The sequence below is a fragment of the Artibeus jamaicensis genome, unplaced genomic scaffold (assembly GCF_021234435.1).
Source record: "Artibeus jamaicensis isolate MK-2021 breed Jamaican fruit bat unplaced genomic scaffold, CSHL_Jam_final contig_240, whole genome shotgun sequence".
Taxonomy (NCBI): domain Eukaryota; kingdom Metazoa; phylum Chordata; class Mammalia; order Chiroptera; family Phyllostomidae; genus Artibeus; species Artibeus jamaicensis.
The window spans coordinates 10,054,993-10,080,432 of record NW_026521506.1 but is presented as its reverse complement, the minus strand read 5'-3'; the positions used below and the strand labels follow the sequence as shown (position 1 = coordinate 10,080,432).

General features: G+C 39.6%; 1 protein-coding gene across 3 annotated transcripts in view; it reads left to right on the top strand.

Annotated features, from left to right (window-relative positions):
* The first annotated feature begins 1,549 nt into the window (after positions 1–1,549).
* The window catches only part of ZDHHC9 (zinc finger DHHC-type palmitoyltransferase 9), a 35,947-nt gene continuing 12,056 nt past the window's right edge, over positions 1,550–25,440 (top strand). For 2 of the 3 annotated variants that reach the window (XM_053662329.1, XM_037147123.2), the window contains exons 1-4: positions 1,550–1,744; positions 3,322–3,622; positions 13,893–14,053; positions 18,363–18,521. In XM_053662329.1, the coding sequence (XP_053518304.1) occupies positions 3,456–3,622; positions 13,893–14,053; positions 18,363–18,521 (487 nt within the window). In that variant the 5' untranslated portion in view covers positions 1,550–1,744; positions 3,322–3,455. Of the gene's footprint in view, positions 1,745–3,321; positions 3,623–13,892; positions 14,054–18,362; positions 18,522–25,440 lie in introns of those variants that run through there. The other variant, XM_037147122.2, reaches the window with a different exon arrangement.

Below are 25,440 nucleotides of genomic sequence, written 5' to 3'. Positions count from 1 at the left end.
TTGGATACAATGATATTGATCATATAGTTTATCATAAATAAACCAGTGATTATTATCAAGCACAAGTGCTAAGGAGCAATAGAAGCTTTATAAAAACATACTTTCCCCTAGAAATTAATTATACCATATTTCTGTCATAATAAAATTACCTAATGATTTTTTCTAAATCCTCACTCGAGGACATTTTTATTGCTTTTAGAGAGATAGGAAGGGTGAGAGAGAGAAACATCAATATGAGAGAGAAGCATCAATCAGTGCCTCCTGTATGAGCCCAGACCAGTGACTGAACCCTCAGTGTTTCAGTTATGAGATGATGATCCAACCAACTGAGCCACACCAGCCAGGACCTAGTGATTTTTTTAATGCTTTTAAAATTTTCATGGAAGGGTGCCACGAAAGTGCTAAATGTAATTATCATTAAGCAGGCTTTTGCTTCATATCATGTGGAACCTTAATAGTGTAAAGGAGAAATAGTTCTTGACCATGTACATGGTTCTTCAACTAACATAAAAACCTGCCTTGGGAAGACCTTTGGCAGTCTCTTCTGTATTCTTTGCAAAAATCTTCACTCTAGAGAAACCTTATTCAAGCTCAGGAAAACAGCTGGAAACCTAGACAGTCTCCCCAACAGTGTGACAGGGAAAAAGAGGCTACCTTCAGACCTTTTTCATATTTCCCCTTATATTTGGAAGTCCAGAGCCATACAAGGGGAAAGAGACCCAGTGCTTCTTAAAGTCCAGTTGTATAAGGTCAAGGCCATGATTCTGAACTATTTTCCCTACTCCAATCTTGAACTTGTAAAGCATGTGACTCCCTGGGATCAGTAGCAGTAGCTCATTGTGGCAGTAACTACAGAGGAGGGGGGCAGAAGAAAAGAATCAGTGTGTTTGGTGGGTGGTGATTCTGCCTTGGATTCTGGCAAACAGTAATAATTTCCAACTCTTTTGGAAATCTTTACTTAGTTACCTACCTGGATGAATTTATGCCCTGTGAGTAGATTTTCTCCAACTTCCTTACTGTCAATATTAGTTCTCGGTACTGCAAAAATGATTCTATGTTCTTGGGGACAGTTATCGCCTTCAAGTTCCTTTTTATATTTGTTTGTTTTGTTCCGAAGGAGTAAAATTCCGAGTCGCCTTTGCTTTCATACAAGTAGGGCAGGAGAGGCCCAGGGCGGACCCAGTTTGGGTTGAGCACCCGGATCTGGGAGCCAGTGCGGCTTCAACGTCTCGTTGTGTGTGTGGGGGGGAGGCTGGTCCCCAGTCCTCCCCTGTTTTATTTGAACTATTCTTTACCTCCATCTCTGTGTAACTGTATTAATAGAAGGTGATACTTTATGTACTGGCGATTAGACCCCAAAAGAAGGATAGCAATGCTTGGCAGGTGGGCATGTAGCCGGGAGATGGGTGGGGGAGTGGGGCGGAGGCACCGTTGAGTGGCGTTTGGAGTAGCCAATGGTGGTTCGGGGTGGTAGTGGTAGTGCAGAGACATTGAGGTTGATCAGCCAATGGAGGGCGAGCAACTACTGGAACGACTTGGTGACGTGAGGAGCATTCCATTCCGCCAGCAGTGGGCGGTTGCCACAGCTGTTTTAGGGCCCGATCATAGGGGCTCCTTGTCTGGAGGAGGCAGCCTCTTGGCTGGGGAGGAGAAGTCGCTGCCACCTCGGCCGGCCGGTGCAGTCCCCTGGGAGTGTCCACTTTCTGCCGTCAGTCCCTGGCCGAGTTTGGGCTCCCAGGTTCAGGTAACAAGGGGTGGGGGTTGGGGTCTCCTAGGCTCTGCTGTCTGGTGGGCTGCCAACGCCTCCGCTGCATCGTGACGCGTGGACATTGGCACTGTCCCGCTCAGGTCACCAGCAGTGGAGCCCTCACCCAGGGTGACTACACGTGGCGGGGCGTGTGTGTGAGTGTGTACGAGCGTGTGAGATGGCGCGCGTCCCAAGCTCCTGGGGCGGTGGTCCGCTGCGTGGCAGAGACGGGGCAGGCCTCCTGAGGCCGCACCCGCTGCCTGCCCTGGACTCAGGCCTTGGCCCCCAGTGGGTGGGCCGGTCGCTGGTTCTGGATGGATTTTGATCTTTGTTCTCCCAGGCCGGGATCCCCTTCCTGGTCTCTTCTCCCGCTGGGCCAGGTTATCACGAGATTGTTTTCCAGGTTAGTTTTACACAAAGGAAGTGTTCTTTGCACCTTGGAGCCCCCTCCCCTTTCTGAAGCCTTCTACTTTCTGATTGCTGTACTCATTGCCTAGTCTCTATTTGGACCCTTGCCCTTTCCAGATGGGGAATGATTTCAAGTTGCTTGTTTCTCATCAGTCAGTTGGGCTGCAGACTTCCGCCTCAGTCCTGCCAGCGTGGGGTTTGTTGTGTCAGTAAACAGAGGCCACAGCACCACACTTGAGAGTATGAGAAGGGTGGCAGTGGTTGAGAAACGCTTGGCCTGAGGATTCAGGATGCCAGGTAGAGATGGTACTTATGAAATGTCCCAGAAAACACCTTTATGACAGTTTTTAACTGCTGCCACCTCCCCACCTCCAACCCTTCCAGAACCTCTCCTGCTTAAGTTAGCCTTCCACCTGCAGGTCTGTGATGTGGTTTCATCAAGATTCACACAAATGTTAGGCTAGACTAGACCAACAAGATTGTTTCATTTCCCAGACCCAGGAAGTTACCAAGGGTTTGATCAGGGGAAATCTGTTTTGAATAAATATAACCTGGAAATGTGTCCAGAGTGTCCAAAACCTCCTAATCTTCCTAGAGGGTGACTTGTTCCCTGGCGTGGTTCATATTTGAGTGGCTAATTGAAGAAAGAAGGTGAAGAAATGGAGGAGGGGAGGGAATGGCTCTTTAAGGACAAAAACTATACTATTATTTTTAGTCCTCTTAATGATGATTATAGAACAATGTGGTATTATGGAAAGTGCCTTGGACTGAAAGTCTGCAGACATGTTTTCTTTGCTTAGCTTTGTGGTTGTGTGACCCTGGATGAGTTATTTTCTCTCACTGGTCTTCACTTTGCTAATTTCTAACCAATTAATTGGGTTATTACCTGTTAAAACCCTTCTAGCTCCAAGGTTCTATGATGAACAAATCATCAGTATTATATTGGAAGCATGGGGCTTTATTTATTAAGAATATATACTAACTTCCACCTCCTCCTTTTTTTGAGAACCTTTAATATTTTCTCCTTTCACAGGCTAAACATAGATTGGAAATAAGCTTTTCCCATTTCCCTACCCTGCACCTTCTAGGCTTATCATCTGCCTCTGGGAAAAGAGGGTTGAACTTAATTTTAATATTCCTGCCTCATTCTTTCTCCTTTTTCTTAGGGTTACAAATTGGACTTTTGATGATGTTTGACCCAGCAGCAGCAATAGCAGGCAACGTGATTTTAAAGCTGGGCTCAACTTTCGTCTCTTCTATCTTGTAATCACAAAGTGCATTTGGAGCAGGAATTCCAATCATGTCTGTGATGGTGGTGAGAAAGAAAGTGACACGGAAATGGGAGAAACTCCCAGGCAGGAACACTTTCTGCTGCGATGGCCGCGTCATGATGGCCCGGCAAAAGGGCATCTTCTACTTGACCCTCTTCCTCATTCTGGGGACATGTACACTCTTCTTCGCCTTCGAGTGAGTACCCATTGGGTAGAGTTGCCTGACAATGACTATTTTGAATATAAGGGAAGAACCTTTTTTCTGGGGAGTTTATGGGTGGTGCTTGGATGGTTGTCACTGTCTTCTTGAACAGTGTCTATAGAGCATGCCAACTGGTTTCATTACTTTATACTCATAGCAGAGTATGTGTTGCCTAAAAAGACCTTTGATACCAATATTATGGCGCTGATATGGGGCTACTCCTGGCACACTTGGGAAATAAAGGAATTTGTATTTATTGCTCATCTCCCCCTTTCAGTGGTCTCCTTAGGTACTTACTTACAGACTGCCGATTCCCCACCCCTCTTAAGCCCAGGGGCACCCCTTGTGGTCATAACTCCACTCTACCATACTCACCTATTCTGTTACTCTGGGTTCTGTGGATTTAGGGCTCAGGTCTCTGTTGAACTGAAAAGCTAGCTGTTGAATTTAAGAGCCAACTGAATGGGGAATCTGCAGATTGGTTCCAGCCTCAGCTATGCTGGAAACTAGCTGCGCGTGTGGCACGTATGTGCTTATTAAGTGTGAGCTGCTCCTTCTTTTACTCAGAATCACTCAACATAAACAACTCTCTATTTTGTGTGTGCGTGATTACCATTTTTCTGTGATATAATAGCCAGTAGTAGAGCCAGTGTTCAAAGTCTGTGTAGGCCACATAGCTAGGGAGGTGGCTAGTTGGATTCTAGGGTACTGTTACAGCATTGCTGAATGTACTGAGAATGCTATACACTCTGGGGATGGGAGCAATGTTAATTGGTTTGGGGTTATTATGAGAAGGGCCTTGAAGAGCCAAGAAGTGTGTATAGATTGCAAGTGACACCTGACTTGAGCCTGCTGTAGTTCATGCACATGGGTGACCTGGAAGTGGAGTTCTTATGCTGTGGTGTGGCCATGGCAGGGAGCAGGAAGCTCCTTGGCCAGCCTATGTGGGTAGTTAAAATGAGCTCTGGACTCTTGGGACTCATTCTGTAAGGGCTTTGGGCTTTCCTGGTGCATCAAGAGAGAATTTTTTTCAGTTGTTTTGCTAGACTTGATGGTTGCAGCTGGCTTGAGTAATAGCAAGGGGAGGAAGGGGACCCAGTTTATAATGGGACTAAGAAAGTAAGGTCAGAAAAACTCTTTGTCAAAGGCATTTTTGCTGCTGTCGACTTTGTGAGGTATTTGGCAAAGTCTGGCAGTTTGATCATGGTTTCTTAGCTGCTTTCCAGTCCGAGTTTCATGGCTAAGGGTGTGTGTACACAAGTGAGCATGTGCAGTCAGGCAAGCATATACATAATGTCACAAAATTTCCTTCTCTTTTGACCTATCTCTCCAAGTTTTCTTTGCTTTATTCCTGCCTTGCTTCTTTTTGGAAGTGCAGAACTGAACTGTGCTGTCTATCATTCTCTCTGTCTTTTACTTCATCCCCTGCTGAATCACTAGCTCTTTTTGCCCCCACCTCCATCCTTTTTGCCTTGGACTTAATTTTTTGGTGATTGAAATAATTAAAAAAAGAAGCAAGATTTGTTTCCAGACCCTAAGAGAGCTGGTAATTCTGGGCTCAAGAAAGCTCTGGTTTGACTGGCCAAGGGAACTTGAAATTTGGAGCTATTGGTATTTGGCCCTTTTTGTTTTGGGGAACCACACAGAATCTGATTTGGATCTATACCACTAAGACCTTGGAGGCTTCTGGAAAAAAAAACTGCCTGTGGGATGAAGCTTATAATTAGCCAAGTTACAGTTTGACAGAGGCAGGTTGAATTTTCTACCAAGATGATTTTCCCCCAAGTTATTTCTCGTGCTTTGCCCTCAGATATGAAGGATAAGGTTGTTTGTAAATTGCCCAGAGTTCTAGCTGTCTGTGCAATAAATATTTTTAAGTTTATTTTTAAAAATTTATTTTTAGAGAGTGAGGAAGAGAGGGAGAAAGAGAAGAAGAGCAACATCAATGCATAATTGCCTCTTGCATGCCCCCTACTGAGGACCTGACCTGCATCCCAGTCATGTGCCCTGACTGGGAATTGAACTGGTGACCCTTTGGTTTGCAGGCTGGCACTCAATCCACTTAGCCACATTAGCCAGGGTGTGATAAATATTTTTGAGGTTAGAGCTGAGGGAGGGAGAAGGGGGAGGAGAAGGAAGTAAATGTATTAACCGAGGAGTGGAATGGGGAAGTATAACTCTGACCAAAGAGGAGAGGACCCTGGTGAGGAATCCTTTTCACTGTGTTTGTGAAATGTGTGTTTGTGTGTGACATACAGACACACAGATGCTCTAGGTGGTGACTGCCTTGTGCCTTCTTTGGAGTCTGTAATTTACTACCAACCACACAGTGGCAGATAAAGTCTGGGGACAGAATATGGGCTCCTTCATTAGTATTAGAACTCAGGGAAACCTCAGAAAGTTAGCTGATCTAGTTCTCTGTCTTCAGGCAGGTAAGGGTGACAAAGGCTGTTTATTTTCATCCTGAGACTATCCAGGAGCTGAGACTCCACTTCCTCTGGCTGCTGCATTTTTGCCTTGGGGAAGAGAGTCTGTTTTCTGAGGCACATCTGGATCTGCATTTTAGTAACAAGGTCCTGCTTGCAGCAGGTGCTTAAGAACAAGTGTGAGTTGATTTATGACTGCCCATGGCACAGTCCTGGGTTGGCCAGATGGCTTGAGAAATCTGGTCAGGGATGTGGGTGCCCCTTGATGAAAAACATGCAGTGCTGGTAGTGTCAGTGGAAATCTTTTTATTTTTGGCGTTTGTCTTTACATGTTTTGTCAAAGGAGGGACCTGTAATTTTCAGTGGACAGACAGTGGGTTGAATACACAGAATGAAAACATGTGTCTCCTCCAGGAGTTAGTTAGCTCTGTATTGTTAGAAGTGTTTCTAAAGAAGCTGGGTGGCCATCTCTGAGGGCTGCTGTCACAGAATGGATTTTTGCCCAGGATGGGCAATTGGACTAGATTGTCATTAAGCTTCTTGTAGCGCTATTGAAATTCTGTATAACTCCTGTTTCTGTCTGGAAGAGTCAAATAGACACACATAGAAAAGGAGAGGCTAGAAAATTATAGGTAGGTAGCTATATTTAAATATGTTTATGTACTTAAGTATAATTATTTCTATGGTAAGTGTATTTGAATTTAAAACCAGTGAAAATTGTACAGTGTTTTTAAAAAAAGATTTCCTAATTTATTCTTAGGATGAGATATCTAGGCAATGTGAGTGCGCCTGCCAGTTTCAACTTTGAGCATGTGAACCCTTCTCAGTCCTTTTAGCCCAAACACTGTTCAGCTCATATTATGAACACATAGCTACCAGCTTGGCCAGAAATGTCAGGACACTAGAACAGAATGACACTGGAAACCTGTGAGCTGTCCAGCAACTGAAAGGTGATTGTGGATTTCTGTCCAACTCCACTTCCTGCAAAAGCTTGGAGAAAGGACCAAGTGCACTGTCTTCTGGAATTGGCTTCTTAGATGCCTCTTGTAACTTTGTGGCTAGATTGCTAGTGTGTTCAAGGTCCCCAGACTTCTCTTGTGGTAAGAATGACTGTGTGATTCTTCACCACTGAAGTAGAAGCAGTCTGCTGCTATGATAAGTGCTTATGCCTCACTGTGCTGTATATAGAAGAAATCTTATCAAGGCACTATTAAAGTTCATTGGACTTAACTTCATGGCTGCTTGTGATGTACAGAGGAGTCATTTAATTGGATGAGCTGAAAAACACTTTGTAGCACTGCTTAGTAATTGTCCCACTTCTCCCCAAATTCAACCTCTCTTTCAAGTCCCTTCTTGAGCCCTCCTTTATGAAATCTTTTTAGTAATTTCTGCATTTGTGAGACTAATTGTATTGTACATACCACTCGTTTAACATGTAATCATATGAAATTTCTCTTTTTTGCCACTTCAAATGAGTTGGTTTAATTCCAACTTATTTCTGATACAGAATTCTGGAAGTAACAAACACTGAAGAACACACTTTGACAGGATTCTGGGCTGGGTTTACTCTGACCACACAGTTAAGGTTGAAATGGCAGAGTGAGAAGAACTAAAGAGATGAGCCACTGCATATTATTATAATTTTTTTACAAAAGTTTATTCTTAAATTTACAACAACAGGCTCCAAGACAACACTTCATTCTACCTATAGGTGGTAAGAGATGTTATGACAGGGGATCCAGATGTTGAAACAGGAATGGAATGAAGGATCACCACTGTCCCAGGCACAAGTAACAGCTCACTTTTTGCCAGATTTCTTTATTTTACCTGTGGGCAGGGGACCCTTCCCCAAAGCCTTCCCTTTTAGCTCCTCAAGTTTCTTCTGCTGCTCTCTTTGCTTCTTCGTGAATTCCTTATCTTTCTCGTCCATCTCCTTGGCCTGCTTCTTGGGCTTCTTCAGGCACTTCTTCTTGCCACCTTTGTGGCTGGACATGGTGAGATGTGGTAGCGACCTGCCACTCCTTCCCAAGATACTGCCCTGATATTTCTTATATTTCTGAATTCTACGGTTATTGCACTTAGAGCTCTTTCAATATTGGGGACTATTTTCTATGTCTGTGTGACCCCCATAGTGTCCTCCCTCAGGCCTTATGTAAAGTAGGTAGTCAGTAAATGTTACAGAATTAATACATCCTGGATGCAATTAAAATGTTAAGTCTTGAATTTTGACTCACGGGATCATAGAATAATAGAGGTAGAAGGGACCTTGGAGACTGTCACCATCCTTCTAGCAGGTGAGAAAACCAGGCCCATGTAAGCGAGGTTTCTTCATCAAGATCGATTAGCCTTTTGTTTCATTGCTAGTTTTTGAGTATGGAATCTTGAAGATATTCAGATTACTAAAGTTGTACATAGTGCTGAATGCAAGACCAGCATATTTCTGGTTCTTGGTAGCTAGCATTTGTTACCTAGTGGCATCTAGGTTATTTGGGTTTCCCCAGCTCATGCTCCTAGAAAATGAAGTTGTCTTTGTGAAATATTGACAGCATTCTGGCATGGTATTCTGATAGCCTTACAAGATCAGGGAAGCCTACCTCTGAGGGTGAACCTAGGAAGTAACTTTTGTGAGTTCTGAGGGGTTATCACCTCATGACCATTCCTAAGACCTGCGGCCAGGATGAGGATGGCTCAGAGAAAAATGTAAGCAATGCAGTCCTTCCTACCTTGTTATTCTGTGGGTGATCCTGATCAAAGGGACACTATGTCCTGAGGAAAGAATGGAAGAGAAAAGGCAATCTGATAACACAAAGTTACCAGGTTTGAGGAGACACGGGGCTATGCAAACCAAAGCCAAACTCTGGCATGACAGAATATCTGTGTTTGTAGTGCAAGGCCCAGATTCCTGAAGTTCCTTAGGTGAGATTGGGAAGAAGATAAAGTGACTTTATCATGATCTCTAACCAAGAGAACATTCTCTAGAGAATTGATTTGTAGGAGTTCAATCTTGTGCTTCATCTAGCCTAAGATTCTATCTGTGATTTGGCCAACCAAATGACAGTTTTAGAAAGGAGTGTTTGCTTCTTTGTTATCAATTTGTTATAGTCCTTAGCTAAGCTCCTTTTTCCTGTTAAAGCACATTCCTAGAGAATGATTGGGTTATGTCTCCTGAATAGTGTGCTTTCCTTTAACAATTCCTTGTGGTTCTGTCATTCAGAATTTATCTGTATATTTCAGTCCCTACTACTTTTAGTGGTAATGAGTTTCATGCTGTCAATCCCCATTGAATTCATCTCCTATCTTTTCAGAATGAGTCTTAATTGAGTGTAGTGATTTTCTATTTTGGGAAAAGTGAACACAAAGAACAGGGGTGTCCTCCAGCATGCTGAAGTCAGTTGAGGTGTTTACTGAGGAAGAGAGGAGGCCTAACGCTTTCTCCTCACAGGGTATTGTGTTTAAGAACAAAGGAGGCACCTTATGCCTCTTGCAAGAGCAAGAAGCTAGTGAATTCAGGGTAATTAGGAGGATACTTCTAGAATGGAGCAATAAGAAGACAAGAATCTTATGATGATGATTAGATATGACCAGTTGATGGACGGTCTTGGAATACTGACGTGTAGAGTTTAGGGTGTAATATAATAGGCAACAGGAAATTGTTATAAGTTCTTGAGCAGGAGTATATTAAAATTGAAATTTGTTATTTGTTGATTTGTTATAATTGAAATGTTAAGTTTGTTATTATAACTGAAATTTGGTGACTAGTTAGCAGGTTTGAATAGGGACTTTGATCCCCCTCAGTAAGAGGATGATGGCTCATTGCCTCAGAATTGAAAACATCCTCTTTGGTTAATTTTCCCTGTTGCTACTGGAGCAAAACAGGGTTATGCATTTTCCTCTGACTTTCACATAGCAGTAAGTCTGGAGGCTGGTCTTGAATTATGTTCTTACTATCCAAAGAAACATCCCTCAGCAGACTCTAAGTGCCATCAGAAGAAACTTGAACCAGTCTTATGGGTAGTTCTATATGTTTAGTGTACCCTAGAGTTAGGCACTATGTAAGAGGACAGACAGCTGTCCATATCAGAAGGACTTATAGCAGAAGCTTATTTCTATTAGGTGGGACCAAGGGCCATTGTGGGGCTCTCTGTAATCCCCAGGTGCTTCCTGCTGTTGCCAGCACAGTTATTCCTTAAAGTCACCCTAATAGCTGCTTTGGGAGCAGTTTCAATCAGCCACCAGCTTCCCAAGAGAGCTCTTCCCTAACCATTTATAGTCCTTAGAGTCTGAAATACTATTTTAACATGGGGTTATTAGTCTTATTCTTTAGCTGTTTTATACATTAGTTATGTTTTCCACAACAAAATTAACTCCTATTTCTCTTGTTCCACATTTGTTAGACCCATAAATGTTGATTGAGTGTACTGATCAAAGAGAACAATAAAGAACATAGCATGAAAGTTATTAGGGAGACTTAGAAGCAGAGTATTTTATAGATAATCAGTCCACACTGCCAGTCTGTGAGGCAGAGCCCTGCCATGGAATCTGTCTGGTTCCTTACTGGCTCCATTCATGAATCTCTTTTGATTTTTTTTCATGTGAATTGAAGTCTATGTCATTATCATTGTCCCTTTAATGAAGTAGCATGCTAAGGATGGGGGATGGTACATGAAACACCAGCCCAGCCTGGCACTGCTGGTTACTGCTGGTCAATACCACCATGTGGTCTGTGGCAGATGTGAGAGTCCAGTTGTCCAGCCCAGCTATTTCCTGAAGCCAATCAAGAAATTGGTAGAGGAGGACTTAAAAAGATGATGCCTCTTCAGGCGGCAGAAATGAAGACTTGGTGGGGGACATGGTTGTATATATGAAATTCATAAGAGAGAAAAGCAACTTCTAAGCCCCTAGAAAGGAGAAAGCCTCTTGAAACTTTGAAGACAAAGGAGAGTTCTGTTTCTAGAAGTGTGTGGATATCATTATTCCAAGAAGCAATACTGATGGAAAGTACTAGGGAGTCTCAAAACCAGTTAGCTTATATTTGTGAATGGCAGATTCAGTTTTTTAATGTAAATTAGTGATGTTTCAGGGTATTTGTGACTTTTGAGGTCAATGTTAGAAATTACTACCAAATCTTCACATAGCTTATTCCTGTCACAGATAGATCTCTAGCTTACTGGCATGATGTGACTAAACTAGGGGGATATTTTTAATCCTAACTATTAAAGACAGGCATGATGGGTTATAGTTCAAAATAGTCTTAGCTGCTGGCTTTCTAAGTTTCTCCTTAGTCAGAGTAGAAAGGCCTGCTGGTTCCACATCTGCCTTCCCAGCCACACTCACTGGTGACAACTGGCTGCTAGTAGCCTCATCTCTGGAGAATCATACAATGGACCTGTTGTGTAGTTGTTGACATACAAAGTGGATTGTTTTAGCAGGTGCAGAAGATAGTCTGTGTGGAGATTACAGAGACCTTTATCTGTGATGGTATAGTGTAATTCAAATCTAAGTTGTTCTTTGTTTGATTGACAAGCAGCTGTTGAAAGAGGACTTAGTTAAACTTGGGTGAGTTCTTTGCATGAGGGAAACATTAATTTTGTGTATGTGCATGCATGACAGTGCGTCTGTGTATGTGTGTATTCTATTCTCTCTGTAGCTTTTCCCTGTAATAAAACAATTTAAACTTCTTTTGGTGTCCAATCAGATGGCTCTGAGGTGGAGACTATACACCAGGGCAGTTTGAGTCCTGGAGACATTACTTTTTTGTTTTCAAGAATAATCTTAGGAAGATGGCTGATTTCTGTTAGTGTGGTGATTTCACTTGGCTTGTTCATGAAATGGAGACTTATGTTTCTCCTGTGGCCTTTGTGTCCCTGACAAGTTGGGATGACTTTTATTTCTGAATTTACTTCTTGATTATCTGTATCAGTGAAGGGGAACAGTGCAAAAAGGGTACTCCACAAGCTTGTGATACTCAAAGACCTTAATTACCCTGAACTCAGTTGGCCAGATCCTTGAGTTCTCCAAATATTTCCCCCTACCTTTGGTGTTTAGGAGAAGAAAGTACATTATACAAAAGCAAGCTAAGACCAATGATTGTTTAAAAAAATAAGTAGGCAAACAAACAAAAAGCCACAAAAATCATTTTGCAAGTTCACTACATATGTTCATCTTCATGACAAATGGCTCAACCTAACATTACAGTTGGTTTGCCACCCACCCTGTGGAGTTGTGTATGTGGCAGGGGTCAGGGGAGGATCACATGGGGGTGTACAAACTGCAGTGTGTGTACAACCTGTGATTAAATGTTTGCTCAGAGTGGCTTGATCCCCATGCCAATGAAGTAAGACTTGTTCCTTAGCTTACTTTCTCTGGTCTTCCTCTGGCCCTTACTTATCTACTTATAGTCTGCCTTCAAGAGCATGTCTCTGCATAGGTCAGTGATAACTGTCATCACATGCTCCAATCTATTTGGTTTGAAATTCAGTTTTACTCAACAAGTATTTGTTATAGATTCTTTATTCCTATACTTGTATTAGGCTCTTGGAGCTATAGAACCATGATGATAATGTTAGTAGTTGACGTTTACTTAGCATTTACCCTGTGTCAAGTGCAGTTCTAAGCACTTTATTTATATTCATGCACTTGATCCACAGAATGACCCCATGAAGTACTATTACTATCCTCATTTCACAAATAAGGGGACTGAAGTTAACTAATTTACCCAATTAGGAGTTGGTAAGGCCAAAATTTAAACCCATGCATTCCTTCTACAAAAAGACAAGGTTCTTGCTCTTATGAAGTCCAACTGGGGGAGGTGAGGTCAATATAGTAAAAAAAACAGCTAGGAAACAATACAAGGCTTTGGCAGTGAGGCCAACAGGGACAGAGAAGGGAGAGATTAATGCAGATTAGGATAAGCCTTTTGGAGGAGGCAAGACCTCTCCAAATCCCAGAGACTTCATCTATCAAACGGGTATAATAGACTCTACTTCATAGATTTCATATGAAAGTTGAATGAGTTCATGCATATAAAGAGCTTAGTGCTGTGCCTGGCATATGGCGAGTGCTCAGTAAATTATGGTTGTAATGATGACGATGATAGCATTGATGTCTCTGAGATTTACCAGATGTTTAGGGCTGGGATGACCAGAGAGGAAAAGGTATGGCCTTTCAGGTGAATTCAGATGAAAGAGGGGAGCAAATATGATGTTGGGAAGGGTGCTCAGGAGATACAATTCCCTTATTTCCCTATGGCTACTAGTCATCTACTAGCTGAGCTAATTGAGGATGGAAGAGGAATGGATGTCACAAAGTCAGTCAGCATCCCTGGAGCTTTTTATTGGCCTTGAAGCATGCTGGACATATTCTGTGTCTGACACTGGGACCTTGCTCCATGACTGGTCATCTTTCCTCCTTCCTCTGGGAGCTCAGGCCTAATGCCATATGGATGAGTACGAAAAACTCAAGACACTCTCAGAGTGAGAGCAACCTGTCTTACTTACAAGTCCAGGCTCAGTTGCTTCCCTCACCCTAACAGTTGTAAGCCTTTCCTGAGGCACAGAGGAAATGTAACTCCCAGCAGGCTGACAGGAGGGGCTGGACTTAGGGGTGTGGGATGTCTCTTGAGACTCTTCTGTATGTTATAGGTGGCACCAATCAATTAAATATTTGTTGAGCTCCCACTATATACAGAACCATATGTTAGGAGTTTTTGGTGATTTAAGCAAACTAAAAAGCATGGTCCCTGCCCTCAAGGTACTGCATATTTTATTGTGGTTACCATATTGATTCATGGTTGATATAGGGTAGGTATAACTAAATGTTCAATTGCCTCCTTTCTCCAGATGCCGTTACCTGGCTGTCCAGCTGTCTCCTGCCATCCCTGTGTTTGCCGCCATGCTCTTCCTGTTCTCCATGGCTACCTTGTTGAGGACCAGCTTTAGTGACCCTGGAGTGATCCCTCGAGCCCTACCAGATGAGGCAGCTTTCATAGAAATGGAGATAGGTGAGTTTTCTAACTAGCCAGCAACACACTGTGCAGGGGGTGGCTTTAATTAGTAATAGACTGGAATTATAATAGTGGTTGCAGATTAGCAATCATTTCTAGGCTTTTCCCTCTGAGACCCTTAATCTGAGATCATAACCATCTTGTGAATTTGCTAAGATAGGTATAGTAAGGTTTGAAAGTCATATGCTTCCTTCTTCCCTGTGTTGGGTAGCATTTCAAGGTCTGCTGCACTGTCCCCAAGAGGGTGGGATTTTTTTTAATCTTTGGGAGTCATCAACTCATTTGATTTTGCTTGATGAAAGCTGCAGACCATCTCTTCGTAAAAATATTCTTACATGCATGCACAGACATATAATTTTGGATATATGGGATTTCAGGGATCCATAGAACTTTTGAAGCACATTCATAGGCCCTTGACCAAGAATTCTTGCTTCAGGAAAATATACAAGGTGACAGAAGTCAGTTGTGGTGCCAGGAACAATTGAGAATTCTAGGAATGGTAGGAAGCAGCTATAGGTTCATTACAGAGTAGTCTGCAGCTCAGGGTAGGACCCATCAGGACAGAGATAAAGTATTACACTACTCAGGAGTGAGGGTGGCTTTGTGAATTGAAGCAGAACATCCCAGGGATAGAGGAGAGATGTCTTGGGAGCTCACATTCAGAAAGAAGGCTGTGATGCCAGTATTAGCAAGGACTATGAGCCCACAAAACCCAACAGCAGTGACTGCCTAAATTGTTCTCAAGTCTGATGTACCCAAGTAGCTCGAGTCAGTATCCAAGCCAGAAAGAGTAGAAGAAAGGAACCCAGGACTTATAAGACTAAATGCTACAAGAGTTGAGCACCAGTCTGCGGTTAGCCTTTAGTTTTTTTAAGGTGTTTGTTTTTTGGATTTTAATATTTTATTTAATTAAAAACACAAACCTATTGGAGTTCTAATAGGTGTTACATTACATTTATGAATTATTTTTGAGGAAATCTACATCTTATAATATTATCTGCCTATCCAAGAAAATAGTATGTTTTTCTGTATTTTCAGTTTGAATTTTATACCCATTAATAAAGTTTTTATGGTTTTCTTTGTCTAGTTTTTGTACTTTCTTTATTTTAATTATATTTTATTGGTTATGCTATTACTGTGCTCTGATTTTCCCCTTATGCTCTTCTCCACCCCCCACTCTCTCAGGCAATCCCCACACTATTATTGTTCATGTCCATGGGTCAGGCCCATAAATTCTTTGGCTACTCCATTTCCTATACTGTGCTGTACATCTCCATGGCTATTCTGTATCTATCTTTTTGTACTTCTTAATCCCCTCACCTCTTCACCCATTCTCTGGGTGTGGATAGGAGTGGTGGAAAGAAAGCAGAGGTGTGTTGGTGTAGCTGGAGTTCATGGAGACCCAGTATAGCTGAGGTAGTTAGGAGCAAGATTGGGAGGAGTGTTGTGACTGCTATCTTTTCTCCACTTGGGTTGTTCTTTCATCATCCCCTTCCTATTAACATATGGAGAAAGTGAAGTTCAAGGCAGTGCCTTGACTTGTCTCTTGAATGTCACAGCAGTTTCCCTAGGGAGGTTAGCTCTGTTTTGCCAAATCACTGGGCCTGGGGTCCAGGCTTGAGCCATTCTTCATGTGACCTCTGCACTTAGCATGCTTTTCTTATGTATGTATGTATGTATGTATGTATGTATGTATGTATTTTTATTGTTGTTCAAGTACAGTTATCTCCATTTTCCCCCACCACTCCCCCCCATCCCAGCCATCCCCACCTCCCAACCCTTATCCCACCCTCCTTGGTTTTTGTCTATGTGTTCTTTATACTTGTTCCTGGAAACCCTTCACTCCTTTGCCCTCATTATCCCCTCCCACCTCCCCTCTGGTTACTGCCAGTTTGCTCTTAATTTCAATGTCTCTGGTTATATTTTGCTTGCTTGTTTGTTTTGTTGATTAGGTTCCCCTTATAGGTGAGATCATATGGTATTTTTACTGTTTGGCTTATTTCACTTAGCATAGTGCTTTTCAGTTCCATCCATGCCATAACAAAGGGTATGAGCTCCTTCTTTCTACTATGTAGTATCCATCATGTAAATTTACCATAGTTTTTTTTTATCCATTCATTTACTGTTAGCATGCTTTTCTTGACAGAAGAGTGCAGTCTTAAGTTAATACTCATATATATGTTTATTTGTATGCTAGCAAGTTTTTGTCAACTTATATTCAGCATTCAGCCCTATAGGAGGTCTTCAAATAACATTGTTTTGTTCAACATAGTTTAGTTTTGTTATAACATGGATGAGATGCCATAGGAACTTAACTTTTGCTTATATTAATTAGCCTATGGTAAAATTGGTTTCATTATATGTTCTTTCACTTAAAGTCACAGAATCTATTGAAGATAGGTGATTCCTTTGCATCAGAGCACTTCATAGGGAGGGTGAACCACGAACTCTATCTTACAGGTGCCTTCATGTAAAGTACACACAAAGGAATAAGGTGGTATACATATTAAGGTGGTATGCTGGTACTCATATCCTCTAAGGAATAGCCGTCCTCATCCTTTTACTTGTGACACACTTATTGTTTGATTTCACAGCATCCACTCGACTCTGCAAAAAAAAGGGAAAAAGTTCCATATGGCAGATATTTTTAAAATCAAAATGAATTGAAAAATAGTCTGTTTTTAGAATTATTCTGCATAGCAAGGGTGCAATGAAACAGGCACTCTCATATGTTGCAGATAGGCATGCGTTTAAATTGATACAATCTGTTGGGAAGCAGTTTGGCAATGGTAATATGGGCTTTAAGAGTTCAAAACCTTTGACCCAGTAGTTCCACTTCTCTCAGGATTTAGCTAAAGAAAATAAGCAAAAATTTATACAAATTAATGTAGAAGAATTTTTAGTGCAACATTTTTCTCTTTTCCTCTTTTCTTTTTAATATGGGCCTAGCTATTTTAATGCCAGCAATTTCTTGTTACTGCTCAGACTTCAACATGCTTTTTTCTTCTGTATGTTTTAAAAGTTAATTTTAACACATGAATATATTCTTCAGGAAGAGAGGGGATTGGGTGATGATCAAGGAGATTTAGCTTTATTTGTAATATTTTAAGTTTTTGCATGCAGTATAATTTAAATAGTAAAAAACCAGAGGCAACTTAACAGCCCAACAGTATGGAATGGTTACATAAATAATAATACATGTATAAAATGTATATCATATTGCCAATAATAGTGTTTTCAAAAAAATTAAAAATCATGGACAAAATGTTTACTGTATAACTTAAGTGAATAATACAGGGTACAACACTGCATTTATAACATCTCAAATCTAAAACAATTATGAATATTTATCTGTTAAGAGAAGATAAATGAAAACACACCAAAATTCATGAATACCCTTGAGTTCAGAGACTGACAGTGGTTTTTATTTCTTCTTATTTATATTTTCTGTTTTTTCCAAAAATTTTATGATAAGCATGTATTACTCTTATTTTAAAATTATTGTTTTTCTGATTCTAAGTATTAGCAGCCTTTTTGTGCATATATTTTATTTTTGCAAGGTAATATCCTTTTATACATGTTGCTGTTCAGCATACATTTTCATTGTGTAATATATTGTGAATATTTTCCTCTCATCATTCACTTACCTACACCATTTTAAATGGCTGCATAATACTCCATCCTATGCATGTATCATAATTTACTTAACTGACCTCTTATTGTGACATTGAAGTTATTTTCAGTTTTTCACTATTAAAAGGAACTCTGTGACAAATGTCCTTGTGTCAACATCCTTTGTATATCTCTTTGTAATTTTGATTGGTTCTTAGAAGTAGAATTTCTGGGTCAAAAAATAAACACGTTAAAAAATTTGGTAGCCATTGCCACATTGCTTATGGGTAATGTATAAAAATATCTTCTCCTCATTTTTGTCAACACTGAATATTTTTATTCTTCTGAATATTGTTAATACAGTTGGTGGGGATATCTTTGTGTTAATTTTTATTTCTTTCATTATGAGTTGGCTGTTTTATTTCATGTTTTTTAGCCTTTTCATTTCTTCTCTTATGAATGTTTTTCTTTGTAATTGGCCAAAAACTTGAAGAAATACTTTTTCACGTACACAAAGAATTGTGTGGCACTCAGTGGAATTTGTGGGGGACACTCTGATGTTGAGAGTCTATTCTGGAAACGACAGTAGGCCTAAGGAACCTTTGATTACTCCCATTGCTTTTGGAAAAATGATGAGAATTTTGGGTTCAAATAATGGCTAGCTGTGATGTTAACTGTCTTTAATGATCTACAGAAGCTACCAACGGTGCAGTGCCTCAGGGCCAGCGACCTCCCCCTCGTATCAAGAACTTCCAGATAAACAACCAGATTGTGAAGCTGAAATACTGTTATACATGCAAGATCTTCCGGCCTCCCCGGGCATCCCATTGCAGCATCTGTGACAACTGTGTGGGTGAGTAAAACCACTAGGGCATTGTCTGGGGGAAAGGCTGAGCTGAAGAGGAGGGTCAAGGTAATTTTTATTGAAAAAATCAATAGGATAGATAGGGAACATAGAATTAGATAGGAAATAAGCTTCTGAACAACCGTGTCAACTGTACTTCTATAGGTCAAATTAGAATTTAAATATCTTCCAGTCTAAATTAAAAAAAAAAACAACCTTTTTGGTAAATGGGAAAATAAATGGCCTGATTTTCAAATCTAGATTGTTCCTCTACTGGATCTGTTTCAAATATAACCATCCTTACATAGTGGGAGAAGAACCCTAGTCCACTGGAGGGCAGCATTGGGGTAGGAAGGGCCTTGTAAGAAGTAGTGTTCCCAAGAAGAGAGTTGCTAGCATTTATTGAGTTCCTACTATACATTAAGCACAGTGTGAAGTGCTTTCCCTTTCTCTTATTTAAGACTTTTAAGAACTCCATGAGATAGGTATTACCCCCATTTTACAGGTAAGGAAATAGATGAAGCACCTTTGTGTGGGCTTATATAATAAGAGATGAAGATGGAACATGTGTGATTTCAAAATCCTCATTTCTTTCTTTGCTGCTGTTGTAAGGTTGGCGGATATATGTGTATGCATAATGCATGTATCTGTACCTTTATCTGCATGTGTGTGGCTTAATTTTAATCTCTATCTACTGTGTGCTGAGCCCTGAGAAAGATCAGAAACAGTCAGTAACTGTGTGTATCAATAGGCATATGTGTACAATTCCTTATATTATCTATCAATAGGTATACTTCCAGCATTCTTTATATATGTCATGGCTCACACCTGTGTACATTACGTTCCTCTTACCAGTCAGTTCTTTAGACAAAGGCTGAGAAGATATATCATATTTTATATGGCAAAAAACTATATGTAGATAGGATTTTTATAAATTGAAACCCATTTAAAATGAGACAGAAAAGTTGACATCTCAAGAAGATCTGATGTGAGGGTTTTCATAAAGAATTTCATCTCAAATTCTTAAATATAAAGAACATATACAAATTGAGTTTTTTTAAAAAAAGTACTAACATTTCAGTAGAAATATGGACTTTATAAAACAAAAAATACAATTAGCAACTTAACATCAAAAAAATTTGTTCTGGCTGGTGTGACCCATTGGATTGGGTGCCAGCCTGTGAACTGAAAGGTTGCTGGTTTAATTCCTGGTTGGGGCACATGCCTGGGTTGTGAGCCGGATCCCAGTTTGGGGTGTGCAGGAGGTGATTGAGCGATGTTTCTCTCCTTCTCCTTCTCTCTCCTTTCCTCTCTCTCTAAAAATAAATAAATATAATCTAAAACAATATTTAAAAAATTCTTCCTAAATATTGAAATAAAAATTAAAACTGTATCTTTTTAAATCTAGAAAATAAGCAAGGAAATCCTGATAATAGTGCTACATTGATAGGAGTGTAAATTGGAACAAACATTTTGGAAGGCAACCTAATAAGATTTATAAAAGCCTTAAGACATGTATACCCTTTGATGTCAGTGATTATATTTCTAGAAATTCCTATTAAAATAATCAAGAATGTGGTAAAAATTTAGGTATGGGAATATTTATCCCAGTATTATTATAGTAATGAATAATTGCCCACCAGTAGACAAATGGTCAAATAAATTGTGGGGCATTTATACAGTGGACTTTCATGGGAAAAACATACCTAAAAGTGAAATTAAATACAACAAAAGATAGGGTACATGTATAGTGTGATCTCAGTTATACATTTAAAAAATATAAATATGTGTAAAGAAATATTCAAGGAAACACTTTAGAATTCTCCTATCTTGTTATCTGTAGACTGTGGGATTTTGAATGACATCATTTCCTTCATTTAAATTTTTTCAAGTTTTCTACAATGAGCACATATTGCTTGTATTATTAGAAAAAAGTGTGATTAATATGCAATAAAAGTACATCCATATAAATCTGTATATCCAATGTTTTTATATGGCAAGTTTGCTTAGAGTAAGGCTTGAACATGCCATTCTTTTCTACAGTTTCCTTCACTTTTCTGAAAAGATATATTGTAGCCTTTTAACTGGGAGATGTATCATTCTTACTGCCTTATTTTGTTGACAGTACACAGTTCATTGTTCCTTAAAAATGATATATAGGGTCCGGCAGATGTAATGCCTGCTTGAGTGTAGTTGGTAGGGTAATAATATGGGTGTAAAAATTTATAGTTTTAATTTGAACATTTCACCTAAAATGTCATATGGTGTGCTTGAGTGTGACATTGTTATGTTACAGAATTACATACTTATGATTTTGTAATAAAAGAATTTGTAATAAAAATGGGTGTTATTTGTGCCAGACCCTGTATTTTATTATTTGTGCCCTTTTGGTTCATTAAAATAATACATTTTCAATGTAGAAAATACGGGGAGTACAGAAAGTATAAATAAAACTTAAACTCAAATTCACTCTCCATTTTGCTGTATTTCCTTCCATTCTCACTCTTGTTTTCAAAATTAGATCACACATGATAGAGTTTTTATTGCTGGCTTTGTTACTTAACATTATATCCTAACCATGTTTTTATATCTTTAATACATGTTTTTAAAATATTTTAGTTCAGTGACTGTCTAATCTATCATGGCTATAGTCTAGTTTATTTAGACAGTTCCCTTTCATTAGATATTATTCATAATTCCATTGTATTCACTATTTTAATACTCTAATAAAAATTACTTAATTTTTAAAAATATATTTTATTGATTATGCTGTTACAGTTGTCCCATTTTCTACCCTTTATTCCCCTCTGCCCTGCACCCCTCCCTTAGTTCATGTCTATGGGTCATGCACATAAGTTCTTTGGCTTCTACATTTCCCATACTATTCTTAAGTTCCTCCTGTCTATTTTCTACCTACCATCTATGCCTCTTATTCCCTGTATTTTTTCCCCCATTCTCCCTCTCCATCCCCACTGATAACCCTCAATGAGATCTCCATTTCTGTGATTCTATTCCTATTCTAGTTGTTTGCTTAGTTTATTTTTGGTATTGTTGTTTTATTTTAGGTTCAGTTGTTGATAGTTGTGAATTTGTTGTCATGTTACAGAATTAACATGACAACAATACTGTTCATACTTTTTATCTCCTTCTTTTTCTGTTCATACTTTTACTGTTCATACTGTTCATACTTTTTATCTCCTTCTTTTTCTTAGATAAGCCCTTTAACATTTCATATAATAAGGGCTTGGTAATGATGAATTCCTTTAACTTGACCTTATCTGAGAAGCACTTTATCTGCCCTTCTATTCTAAATGAAAGCTTTGCTGGATAGAACAATCTTGGATATAGGTCCTTGCCTTTCAAGACTTGGAATACTTCTTTCCAGCCCCTTCTTGCCTGTAAGGTTTCTTTTGAGAATCAGCTGATGGTCTTATAGGAACTCATTTGTATGTAACTCTCTCCATTGTTTTGCTGCTTTTAAGATTCCCTTCTTATCTTTAATTTTGGCTAATGTAATTATGATGTGCCTCGGTGTGTGTTTCCTTGGGTCCTTCTTCTTTGGGACTCTGAGCTTCCTGGACATCCTGGAAGTCTATTTCCTTTGCCAGATTAGGGAAGTTCTCCTTCATTATTTTTTCTAGTAAGTTTTCAATTTCTTGCTCTTCTCCTTCTGGCATCCCTATGGTTTGGATGTTGGAATGTTTAAAGTTGTCCTGGAGGTCCCTAAGCATCTCCTCATTTTTTTGAATTCTTGTTTCTTCATTCTGTTCTGGTTGAATATTTATTTCTTCCTTCTTCTTTAAATCGTTGATTTGAGTCCTGTTTTCCCTGCCTTCACTGTTGGTGTTGGTTCCCTGTATATTTTTCTTTATTCCACTTTTCATGGCCTTCACTTTTTCCTCCATTTTGAGACCATACTCAACCAGTTCTGTGAGCATCCTGATTACCAGTGTTTTGAACTGTGCATCTGATAGGTTGGCTATCTCTTCATTGCTTGCTTCTATTTTTAGATATTTGATCTGTTTTTTCATTAGGGCTGTATTTTTTTTCTCTTGGAGAAGCTGTTACATTGTAAGGGTCATAGCCTTAGATATTAGCCAGGGTCGGGTGACCCACATCACAGCTTTATGGTGCTGTCAATGTGGGAGTGCTCTGAGAGGGAACAATGCCACTTATTCAGCTCACCACTGCCTTTCAGTTACTTCCCCTGCTTCCCACTCACAAATTGGGCCCTTCTGGTGCTGATTCCTGATGGGTGGGTTTGTGTACATTTTAGGACCCTGTGGGTCTCTTTAATGAACTCTCCTGTGAGGTTGGGAGTTTCTTCTGCTGCTGCAAGCCCCTCGGTTTTTACCACCAGAGCCTTATTTCCCTGAGCCAGAACCCTAGGTTGCCTGGTCTGTCTCATTCCCCAGTTGTTCTTCCTGGCTATCCACATGCAAATGTGAGACTACCAGGTCTACCAGCCACTGCCTTGCCTGACTGGTCCTCAAGCTGCTGCCTTGACATGCTGTTCTCTCTGCCTCAGCTGCCTGTCTCTGCCCCTCCTACCTGTCTGAATGAATGTTTCTTCTTTAACTCCTTGGTTGTCAGACTTCCATACAGTTCTATTTTCTGTCAGTTCTGGTTATTTTTTGTTTTTAAATTTGTCATTTTCCTTCATTTGGTTGTGTGAGAAGACAAAGTGTATCTCTACCTACACCTTCATCTTGGTGGAAGTCTCAAAAGTATTTAATTTACAGATGTAATAAATTATAGCCTTCATACATTTCTGTTGGCAATGTGAATAAGTTCAGCCACTGTGGAAAAGTTTCACAGTTCTTCAAAAAGTTAAGTATAGAATTATCATATGACCCTACAATTCCACTCTTGGGTATATACCTATATTAGCCTATTTGTGGTGCCATAAAAAAAATTCACTGACTAGGTGGCTTAAATAACAGAAATTAATTTTCTCACAGTTCTGGAGTTTAAAAGTCCAAGAGCAAGGTATCGGCAGGATTGATTTCTGGTGAGGTCTCCCTCTTAGGCTTATAGGAGGCAGCCACCTTCTTGCTGTGTCCTCAAAAGTCCTTTTTTTCTGTGCTTGTGCACTTCTGGTAGCTTGTCCTTTTCTTTTAAGGATACTACTCTAATAGGATTATGGCCCCACCCTTATGTTCTCATTTAATCTTAGGTACATCCTTAGAAGCCCTATCTCCAACTACAGTCACATTGGAAGTTAGGGCTTCAGTGTATGAAATGGGGGGGTGGACAGTGTGCAAAATTCTGTCCATAACAATACCAAAGAAAATGAAAACAGAGACTCAAACATTTTTGTATGTCAGTATTCGCAGCAGCATTGCTCACAATAGCCAAAAGATAGAAACAACCCAAGTGTCCATCAACAGATGAATGGATAAATGAAATGTGATATATCTATACAATGGAATATTATTCAGCCATAAGGAGGGATGAAGTGCTGATACGTGCTACAACATGAATAAACCTCGAGTGAAACATAATGCTAAGTGAAAAAAGCCACATACAAAAGGGCACATATTATATGATTCCACTTATATGAAATACCTAAAAGTAGGAAAATTCATAAAGATAGAAAGAAGATTAGAAGTTACTAGGGCCTGGGGGCAGGGGAAAATGGAGAATTACTGTTTAATGGGTACAGAGTTTCTCTTTGGGGGGTGATAAAAATTTTTGGAAGTAGTTAGTGGTAATGGTTGCACATTGTGAATATAGTTAATGCCACTTAATTGTACACTTAAAATAATTTTTTTAAAAAACCAACCCTAGCTGGTGTGGCTCTGTAGATTGAGTGCCAGCCTGTGAACCAAAAGGTCTCTGGTTCGATTCCCAGTCAGGGCACATGCCTGGGTTGTGGGCCAGGTCCCCAGTAGGGGACACGTGAGAGGCAACCACACATTGATGTTTCTCACCCTCTCTTTCTTCCTCCCTTCCCCTCTCTCTAAAAATAAATAAAATCTTTAAAAAGTGATTAAAATGGCAAATTGTATATTATGTATATTTTGCCACAATAAAATTTTAATTAAAAATCTTGAACTTAAAAAAAATTGAACTTGAATTTCTGTACATATCTCTATTTCCTTATGAGAAATTACTGAAAATTCACTTATTGTGCTGAAGGGGGGTGAGCATTGTTAAGAGTCTTGATTTCTGCTAAACTGCTTTCTAGAAAGATTCTCTCAAATTATACTCCCACCAACAGTGTATTAGAGTGTCTGTTGTACCTTTTTCTACCTAGTGCTGGATATTACTTTTATGTTCTTATTTTTACACTGAGTTATTATTGAATCTGAAAACATTAAAGCATATTTCTTTATTTAAACTTTTTAATGATTGATTTTAGAGTAAAGGAGAGGGGGAAGGGAGAAAGAGAGAAAGAGGGAGAGAGATTTTTTATTCCATTTAGTTATGTATTCATTGGTTGATTCTTGTATGTGCCCTGACTGGGGATTGAACCCACAATCTTGGCATATTGGGACAACGTTCTAACCAACTGAGCTACCCGGCATGGCTAAATATATACTTATATAGCATTTATTAACGATCTATTTTTGCCCTATGACTATCTTTGAAGGAATATTTGTACTTTATTATTGATTTGTAAGAACTTTTCATATAGTAAGATATGAAATTTACATACATTCCTGTTTTTTTCTCTTTAATTTTTTATAGTATTTTTGACATGTAAAATATTTTTTTAAGTTTATGGAGTTAAATTTAATTTTCTTTGTCATCTTTGTTTTTTTCCCCATTACTTTTATGTCCAGAAAGTACTCCATACATGGGATAAATGTTCATCTATTCTTTATGGTTATTTTATGGCTTTACTTTGTTTTCTTACATTTAACTCTTTAATTCATCTGGAATTAATTTTTATAAGCGCAGTCATATCTCAGCACTCATTGGC